This window comes from Leptidea sinapis, chromosome 41 (genome assembly GCF_905404315.1).
Source record: "Leptidea sinapis chromosome 41, ilLepSina1.1, whole genome shotgun sequence".
In the NCBI taxonomy this organism is placed as follows: domain Eukaryota; kingdom Metazoa; phylum Arthropoda; class Insecta; order Lepidoptera; family Pieridae; genus Leptidea; species Leptidea sinapis.
Window position 1 is genome coordinate 414,276 of NC_066305.1, and position 9,176 is coordinate 423,451.

Here is a 9,176-nt window from a genome sequence, read left to right on the forward strand (position 1 = left end):
CTGCGATCGTCGAGAGAAAGTATGATGCTTGAAACTTCACTGAGATGACTAAACTGGTGATCTGTATGATTCTATGAGTTGATGTACAGCATTATGAAATGGTTCTTATCAGAGCTAATATTACGTTATATAAAATAAACTGTTCTTGTCAGAACGAATCTTTCGGCATACGCTTATTACAGTTATTATGCACGATTACTATTTCTACGATCTATAATGCAACGTTACAAGTTAGGTATTAGACATTTGTATTAATTGATATTATTGGTTGTAGGTACAGCTACAAGCTAAATTAAAATCTCTCCACCTTGACGTTGGCCGAATCGTCGACATTCAGTCGACGGAGCCAGTTAATTTAAAAAAAATATCATAGGTAGAGTTTTCGTCTACTTTACCAAAGAGAATTTAAACACTACGTTCATACTTTACACACAAAAATCAGAACTTAATTTAATATTTCCATTACAGTAATGGAAATTGCCTCGCTGTTGCTCAGCGGTGGCCTGTTGTGAATTTTAATAATTTCTTTATTTGTGATGATAGCTATAATCGAATTATTTTGTATTAGTAATGTTGATAATCGATTATGAATAATTATGTAACAAACTTATTAAATTAATAAAATCAGGTGTTGCACGATATGTCAAAATTTAATCTCTCGTCGACTCGTCGCTGACCGCTGTCGCGTAGGTACCTACAACAAAAGAGGAATGAGGATGTAAATACACTAAATAAGAGGCGGGGACTGCCTAAGCAAAAATTTATATTTAGTTTAGTAGGTATTAGGTAACGGTTTAGGTACTTAATTTTAAGTTTAATTTACTCAGTCTACGTTTGAAATAGTAGTAATTGGGTTCAGTATGGCGATTGGCGACGAAGTATAATCCAGCTAAGTTTGAAAGCGAATAGTTGCATATAACGTTGCGGATTTCGGCTATCTCCGTTTTTTTTTGAGGTTATAGCTGTCATCTGTCAATCTATCAATGACTGAGTGAATCACATTTTTTTTAAGTTTCGCTGTTTTGCTAGACTGCCTAAGTGCCTACAAGGCAGCGTTGCCAGATGTACCGCTTTTCCGCTTTTTACACCGCCTTTCTTGATAATTAACCGCCTTCCGCTTTTAACTGACGCGGTTCCGCTTTTTTTGAGACTAGTTAGTTCCATGTCATGTTCAACTTTGAGCAAGTTGAAAATTTACTCGGTTGAATGAATACTTCCATTCTGAAAAGACTCTTGTAACAGTAGTACCCGAAAAAATGGTGACTTATTGAATGAATGGTGAAAGACGAAATTGGTAAACGGCTGTTCACAAATCTTCCAAACTTCGCGCTCACAGCTCTGTCAGTTCTTATTTAAAATGCAGATTATGAGAGGAAATTTTCAAAATAAATAATATAAAAACTGACAAGCGAAATCATCTAATTACACCAACAGTCAATGGAGTTCATTTGGCGGACTAGGCTGTAAGAAAAAATGAAGGGCTATTCCAAAAATTTCAAAGAGATTTACAATATTCTAAAAGCAGAGGTCGTCGAAGAGTCGAGAGACAATGCTGAGGATGTGTTTTCCATCGAATAAGGAATAAGAATAAAATTCCTTTTAAACACTCACATTTTTTTATGATCACTGTCATATTCCCTTTAATTTATAAAATCTCTTTTCCTGGTATGAATAAACATATAAAAGAATAAAGCTTATGGAGAAAGAACAATCGATAATGATAGGTACATTATCGATTGTTCATGTTAATATATTATAATGTTTAAACAAGAAGTTCCGCTTTTTTTGATGAAAATCCGCATTTTCCGCACAGTACCGCTACCGCATTTTCAACTTTCGTATCTGGCAGCACTCCTACAAGGACAACCTAGTGTTGGCCTATGGACTTGCATCCCGTGCCACTAAATAAAAAAAAAGACAACCTAGTGTGGACTCTGAAGTCTGATAGTGATACCTCAAAGAGTATAATAATATATAGGGAATACCGCTATGTGATACCTACATAGCGGTGCACAGCACTTGCAAAGTTGCACTTTTTAGTAGGGCCTATGTTTAGTAAATTAGTATGCAATGCTTAAAAAGTATCGAGATTAGCATTACTTTGGAGTACTGTTAATAAAATAAAACACTGGCTTCTGAGAATTATACAAAGGTTTATTTGTGAACGAAAGGAAAATAAGTTTAATATTATTTTTATTGCTGATTAATATGTATTTAATTTCGTAGAAGATGCTGGATGGATGGTACTGTCGCTCAATGGCCAATATGCAGGCTAATGAAGCTGCGGGAGCAAACAGTACTGAGACAGCTGATACTTCGCAAGGGGATTCCAATAAAGACTTTTCAAGTGATAGCAGTAGTGAAAATGAGCAAGAACCTAATTATAGAGCTCAATATTTATCATTAAAGAAAAAACTCAAATATTTAATTTATGTAAGTTTAAAAATGATTAACTGTTGGTGTTGTAAATTTAATTCAATATTCTAATGTCCGTTTCAACAACAGGAAAATGAATGTTTTCAAGATGCTTTGAGGTCAAGCCAAAAGAGACTGTTAAAGGTATCAAGAGATAGGAGCTTTCTATTAGATAGACTTTTACAATATGAAAAACCTGATAGTTCTACATCCGAAAGTGAAGATACTGAGTCTTCTGATGATGCACAATGCACTAATTCAAACACAGTTAAACGGTATGTTTATAGAAAATTATTATCATTTACCTTTGTGTATGAAAAACAATTATTTATTGTTATGGTATGTTGGTACTTATAATTATTATGTTATAATAATAGCATGTGTGGTGCAACATATTGAATAAAATTTATATACAATCATTTAACATAATCTTTCGTATCTTTACAGCAAGAAATTAGAGGTTGCTCCTGGTCAGCAGACTGTTTCAACACCATCATCAGTGAATAAAGGTCTCAATAGTAATATGAAAAGGAAAAGAGCTGTTGTCCCTAAAAAAACAACAAACACTAATAATCCTGTAAGACAAAAATAATATGATTAGAAAATGTATTATGTGATGTTAGGTGGTTAAAATTATGCGAAGTTATAACTAGTCTTTTGACATTCTTGTCTGATATAATAATTAGTGTTAGTATATTATGTTGATGTGTATTCCAAGAATACGTAATTTGTAATCATTATAGTCATAGTTACTAAAGCATTATTGCTTTATTTTGTAAATATACATTAAAAATGTCAAACCATTTAAAATTGTGTATTGAAAATTTTTTATTATGTTGCTTTACAAGTTTTACACCCTTTACTTTTTATTTTTTTTATTCATAAGCCTATTTATAACATGGATATTACGCAACAATGACAGTAAATTTGAGGATTTGAAAAGTCAATAAATTATAGAAATTCCACTCAACTTCATGGGGTAAGAAGTCTTTTGAAAGATTAAAATCTTACCAATAGTGAAGTATTAATTAGTGATTAAATTTTTAAAGTTATATATGAGATAGGACTTATTCCAAGTATTGTATTCACAAGGATATATTTGTATTAATTTGCTAATGAAATATTTATTGCTATAGAAATTTGTTGTTCCAGCACCAAACTAGTGGCAATATGATGTCTAAATTATCTCCTGCACTTGGATTTGGGTTGAACACTAGTGATGGTCATATGACACCAGAAGAAGTTGAACGTCATCTACAATCTAGACAAACATATTTAGAATTACTTCCAGAACGTGCTCCACCCACTGTCCCAACAGAAATGTTTAGTAATGATCCTTCATTGGACAGGTAGTAATATCATATCAGTATACATTAGATTCTGAGATTGAACATGTCTTATATATATCATTCTATTTTTCAGTGAGTCAAATGATGTATTGGAAAATTCACCAAAAGTTGAAGAGTGGTTTGATTAACAGTATCTAAGTTCGATGTTATACAAATGTTGGTTACATCGAACCTATTGTAAAATGGTCCTATTCATAAGATATTTTGTAATTTATTGTGAAATAGGAATACAAAATTTAATACTAAGGCCTAACAAGTTTTTGACAAAAAAGTCACATATTTAGAAGTTAACAATATGTTTTACACCTTTTGTAAATGCAGTCAAGGTTAATATCTTAAAAATAAAAGAGTTTCATAAATATTGATTACATATTTATTTTATTAAGACATTAATTATAATGATTTGCAAAGCACAATACAACTCTACATTCATCTTTGAATTTAGCTTAATTCATGCAATATTGTACACACAATACATTTATTAAACACCTACATGAAGAGCTAATGAGAAATATTCATAATATACATATAAATCAGAGATAACAATAATTAATAACTCACATCAAATATTTCAAAATTTACCATTTTATTTCCTTTATCAACTATCTTGCAAACCACTCTAGTTATTATGTGTGATTACATAATTACCTACTAAACATTTAACAAGCAAATTCAGTAACTTTTTACTTTATAATTATAGTTATATTATTAACAATATAATTGAGATTCTTCATCTCAGTATCATATAATATATATTATACTGTTGAGGTCTCAACAGAAATTATTAAGAGTGTAAGAGAATGAACCTGAATACAAGTTTGTCTAAGACCTGGTCCACATATAACGAATTATGGCAAAAGAAAGCTATGGGACAAAATAGAAAGTGTGTAGCAAGGTGACTGAATGTGAATGGTGATCTTCATTTGACTTTTGTTTGCCATAGTTCCTTACATGATGTCAGTCACTCAACAGCTGAATACATAAATTGTAACTTAATAAATTATCAACATTGATATATTTGATACATTGGCTTTTTCAATAATGTATAATGTAATAAATAAGATGATGAACATTCTAGAAAGGGCATATTACAACACTTGATTTTTTAGAAAGACATTCAAAGGAAATTATGTTTCAAAGCAATTTATTGGCTGGTATTTTACTTTAATTTCCCATTGAATAGTTATATTTAAGCTGAAAGTAAAATATGAATTATATCTTGACTACAAAATTAAAAATATCCACAGTATAACAATATAATAGAGTATGGCTATATGAAATAAATTAAGGGCAATCCCACTATCATATTATAATTATTGATGATATTATATTATAAGCATTAAAGCTTACCAAAACAAGCTATTTTTATATTAAGACTACAAATATATTAATATCAGAACATGATTAATATTGTTTTCTAAACTCTAAGACTGTGTAAATATATGTTACAAATTTCTATTCAACTCAAATATGTCACTCTAAAAATCCTCAATGTTTAACATTTATATTTTTTGTTTTTATTGAAGACAATTATTCATATCGGCTATATAACAGGTAAACTTTGGTTATGCAATAAAACTACTATATATCCCCACTCATAAATAAATTTGTATGTTATTTTCAGTATTATGATACAGCCACTTGAACCATGCTTGCAACACTTTTATTGCTAAAATATTCTAAGAATTATAATATTCATAGTAAAAAATAAGTAGCTGTGATAGTTACATATCAATAGAAGACATTAAAAATCGGAGATCCCATGTTTTTCATTGCTTTAACAATATTATTAGTATATAAATATATTTTTATAAGACCAATATTATTTATATTTATATAATCAATATAATATGTTTATATTACAATAATAGTAATAGGAGGTATAATAAAAGGTTTCAATTTGTTATCCATTAATGTGGCATAACCACAGAAAACTGTTCTACAAATTTTCTGATGAATTTTGTTTATGTAAAGTTTTAAGTTTTCAATATAATCCAAAACTAAAAAAACATAATATATGTTACAGATTCCAAGCCAAAAGCCAATGCTTTTATATAACTGCATACAATAATATATATAGTGGAAATGTTTGAATTTATAAATCAAATATTCACAATAAAAAAACAATTATAATTTACATTATCTACATTAAATAAAATAACTTAATTTTATATTTGTATTTTATGTACTTATGCAAAATAACTTAAAATTTTCCATTTACAAAGAAATCATAAAATCTATTTTGTCACAATTACATTACATTTTCCATAATTCATATTCATATATTCAAATTGAACAATTGGTGACAAAATACTCAATATGAAACATATTGCAATCTCATATGGTAATTTTATAACTGATAACATTGCCATATGATACATGAGTACCTGGTATTAGTTTTAGAACTGATCAGCCAATAAATTGCATATTTCAAAAGAAACTGATTCCTTGCTGGATCTTACAGTAAGTCTAAACATTTGAGCTTGCTTATTTGGTTCTAATCTTAAAAGACATCCTACTTGTTGTACTCTGGTGTGAACAATGCCAGCACACACAAAATTATCAGGATTAGGATCAATACCATCTAAGAGTTGCATGCCAAAACCAGCCAATTTTGTACGAGTGCCTGCCAAATCAATTGCACCTTGGGCTTTGAAAATTTTCTGTGCCCTTTGTTGCTCACCTCCTAGATTTTTCCATCTTGCAAAGAAAGATTCTCCGTTCATTTCAGTTGGTTCAAAGAACTTGTTTAGTGTAAGAGGGAGTTTCATTGAGATTTTTTGAGGGACATTATTGTATACAAATGACACTGACATAGAAGGTGCATCTGCAAAGTCTTCAATGCATTCAGCAGTAAGCATTTGTTGTATTTGAGCACCTGCTTCTAGGATTGGTTCCATGGGTTTCATTTGTACATTAAGCTTGTGCAATTCAGTCCAAGTTAGTTCTGGGTGTACATTTTTAATTGGAAATTGTGTTTTGTTTCCATAAAATAAACCAATTCTTCCAAGATTTTGTCGAAACTCACTTTTTACACCTATTTGAATTAAATCATTTTCAAACAATACCCCATTGTTTTTGAATAAAAATTTCTTTATATTGTTCTGTTGAACAGTAGTAGGGCTTATTTTTGATGTAGTGTATAAATCTCCAAGAACATCGAGTAAACCATTGCCTGCAATAGTTGTGCTGTTTCCAGGAGGTGTAGACAAACCAAGGAGATCAGCACTTGAACTTGAATTTGTATTAGTAGTGTTATTAATAACAGGAGCTGGTGTTGATGTAGGCTGAGGGCTTTTAGAATCTCTAATATCATCTGGTATACGGCCAGGCTTTTTCTTCTTTAGAACAGCCAAGATAGATGATTCCCTTTCCGGAAATGCTGGCATTTCTTCTAGCACTGTAGCTAGTACATCTGGAGATGCAATTTTACTCAAATGTAGATATTCAGAAGCTCTTTGTTGCAGTTCTACATCAGCTGAGCAAATATTTGAGTCAGCCCGAAATACTTCTTGTACCCTAGTTTTAATTTCAGGGAATAGGTTAACAAGTTTTATATATGTTGTGAGGAGTAGACCTCTTGTTGCAGCAGAACATAAATGATATTTTGAGTGGAGTAGCTCAAACTGAACTTGTGGAGATGATCTTGTATCACCGGCAATGAGATTTCCAAACTCACCTAAAATGTATCCTCCAACTTTTACCATATTTTCATGACATGTGGGTGCCTGCAGTCCTTCAAATACTGTTTTTGCAGCATATCCTTGCACTTCTTCCCGATTAATTACAATTTGAATAACCCTGTACCATACTTCTTCTGATACATAATCACCAGCAATTCTAATAAGATTCAGAATGACATCAACATACCATGTAAAATCAGTAGCATATTTTTCTGCTAATATAGCAACTTTGAGAACCATTTCTTCACGGATAGAATAATCAGCTGTTTCAAGATATGCCAACATTTCTTGAACAATCTCTTCGGCATTAGTTTTATCACACATGGCATACAATAAATCAACAGCCTGCTGCCTCACTGAAACATCCTTTTCCATTTTCATAGATAAAATTACCACTTCTTGGTGCTTTTTGACAGCTTCATGAGAAAACTCGGAGGTGGCTAGATGGCACATTGATTCAAGAGCCAAATAGCGTAGATTGGTTTCTCTATTGCTCAAAAACTGTCCAAGTTGATTACATGCACGCACCAGTAAATTAGGCTCACTATCATTATGGATTATAAGACTGATAGCTTCAAAGAGAACAGCATTTTTAGCATTAGAATGTTGAACCTTTTTTGATTTTGGTGGTTCTTGAGCTTTGTTAAAAATAGTCTCCAAGCATTCAGATAATCTTCCCCTAACTCCTGGCTCTTCTGAAGGTGGTGTATAATTTTGTAAAAGACGCAGTAATTTAACCGAGAGCCAAGGAGCAGGGACAAAGTAATAAGTATAATCTTGCAAGTCTGTATAACTAGCTGTTACAATTCTACTTAATCTCGCCACGGCTAGTGTCACACATCCTTTATACTCATCAGGATTTTTCTTTACTAGGGCATCAATTAAGGATGTTGCAGCAGTAACAACACCCATGTGTGGATCATTTAATAAATGAATAATTCTTGATGTCCATTCTCCACCTGGTATAATTTCTGGACATTTGCGAAATAATCTGAGAAGACATAGAGCAGCTGATTGTTTGACAACATCCATAGTATCACCAGAAACAAGTAATTTTGGTATCTCTGTAGCAAAGGATTCAGCCATCTCCTTGCTTCCAATGTTAGCAATACATTGGAGAGCCAGATTAACATGGATAGGATTCCGTGATTGCAGGTCGTTTTTTATACTTTGAATGATCAACTTTATAAGATCACTGTTGGTGTTGACCAACACTGATATAAATAAGTAGCCTATTTGCTTCTCAGAATATTTATTAGATGAGAGCAGGTTAACTGCTTCCATATGACCAAAATCTATGTCATGACCAAGTAAAAATATAAACAGAAGTTTACATACATACTTTTTCTTCTGGTATCCATCGAGTGTTTTATCACCTTTGAACTTACTTCTTATATTAGCTAGCTCTTTGTTTATCCTTTTTATCTCTGCTTCTTTACTTTTACAATTCCGTATATCTGATATAAAAACAGCGAGCCCTCTCATACCATCACCCCTGACGGCAGGCATATTGCCAAGTGATTTATCGAACACCAGTTTTACGCCTTTTTGTACCTTTTCAACAAAATTTATAACACTGCACTTAAAGTACGGGTAGGAGAAAGCTCAATCCTTTTAGTTGAGTAATATCAATACAATATATCGTTACTGAAAAGAATATTAGCTTAGTATAGAGCGGAGACCGAACTTTCTTCTACAACGCCTTCCCAAATTGTCTATGAAAATTAAA

At 31.6% G+C, this 9,176-nt stretch overlaps 2 protein-coding genes across 3 annotated transcripts; one reads left to right on the plus strand and one right to left on the minus strand.

The window, feature by feature from the left end:
* The first annotated feature begins 1,948 nt into the window (after nt 1-1,948).
* LOC126976509 (uncharacterized) lies at nt 1,949-4,129 on the plus strand. Of its 2 annotated transcripts, none has more exons than XM_050824871.1 (6): nt 1,949-2,152; nt 2,230-2,433; nt 2,506-2,690; nt 2,863-2,992; nt 3,568-3,764; nt 3,838-4,129. In XM_050824871.1, the coding sequence occupies exons 2-6, from the start codon at nt 2,230-2,232 to the stop codon at nt 3,890-3,892; spliced, it is 771 nt and encodes a 256-aa protein (XP_050680828.1). In that variant the 5' UTR covers nt 1,949-2,152; the 3' UTR covers nt 3,893-4,129. The 2 variants fall into 2 exon arrangements, with proteins under 2 accessions (XP_050680828.1, XP_050680827.1); XM_050824870.1 differs by having other exon boundaries at nt 1,950-2,152; nt 2,227-2,433.
* LOC126976492 (AP-2 complex subunit alpha) lies at nt 4,115-9,172 on the minus strand. The gene has a single exon (XM_050824849.1). The coding sequence runs from the start codon at nt 8,954-8,956 to the stop codon at nt 6,164-6,166; it is 2,793 nt and encodes a 930-aa protein (XP_050680806.1). The 5' UTR covers nt 8,957-9,172; the 3' UTR covers nt 4,115-6,163.
* Between the last annotated feature and the right edge of the window lie 4 nt (nt 9,173-9,176).

Coding starts and splice junctions, on each gene's coding strand:
- LOC126976509 (XM_050824871.1), top strand. CDS start 2,230: ATGCTGGATGGATGGTACTGTCGCTCAATGGCCAATATGCAGGCTAAT. Junction 2,691..2,862: donor AATTCAAACACAGTTAAACG/GTATGTTTATAG, acceptor GTATCTTTACAG/CAAGAAATTAGAGGTTGCTC. Junction 2,993..3,567: donor CAACAAACACTAATAATCCT/GTAAGACAAAAA, acceptor TTGTTGTTCCAG/CACCAAACTAGTGGCAATAT.
- LOC126976492 (XM_050824849.1), bottom strand. CDS start 8,956: ATGCCTGCCGTCAGGGGTGATGGTATGAGAGGGCTCGCTGTTTTTATA.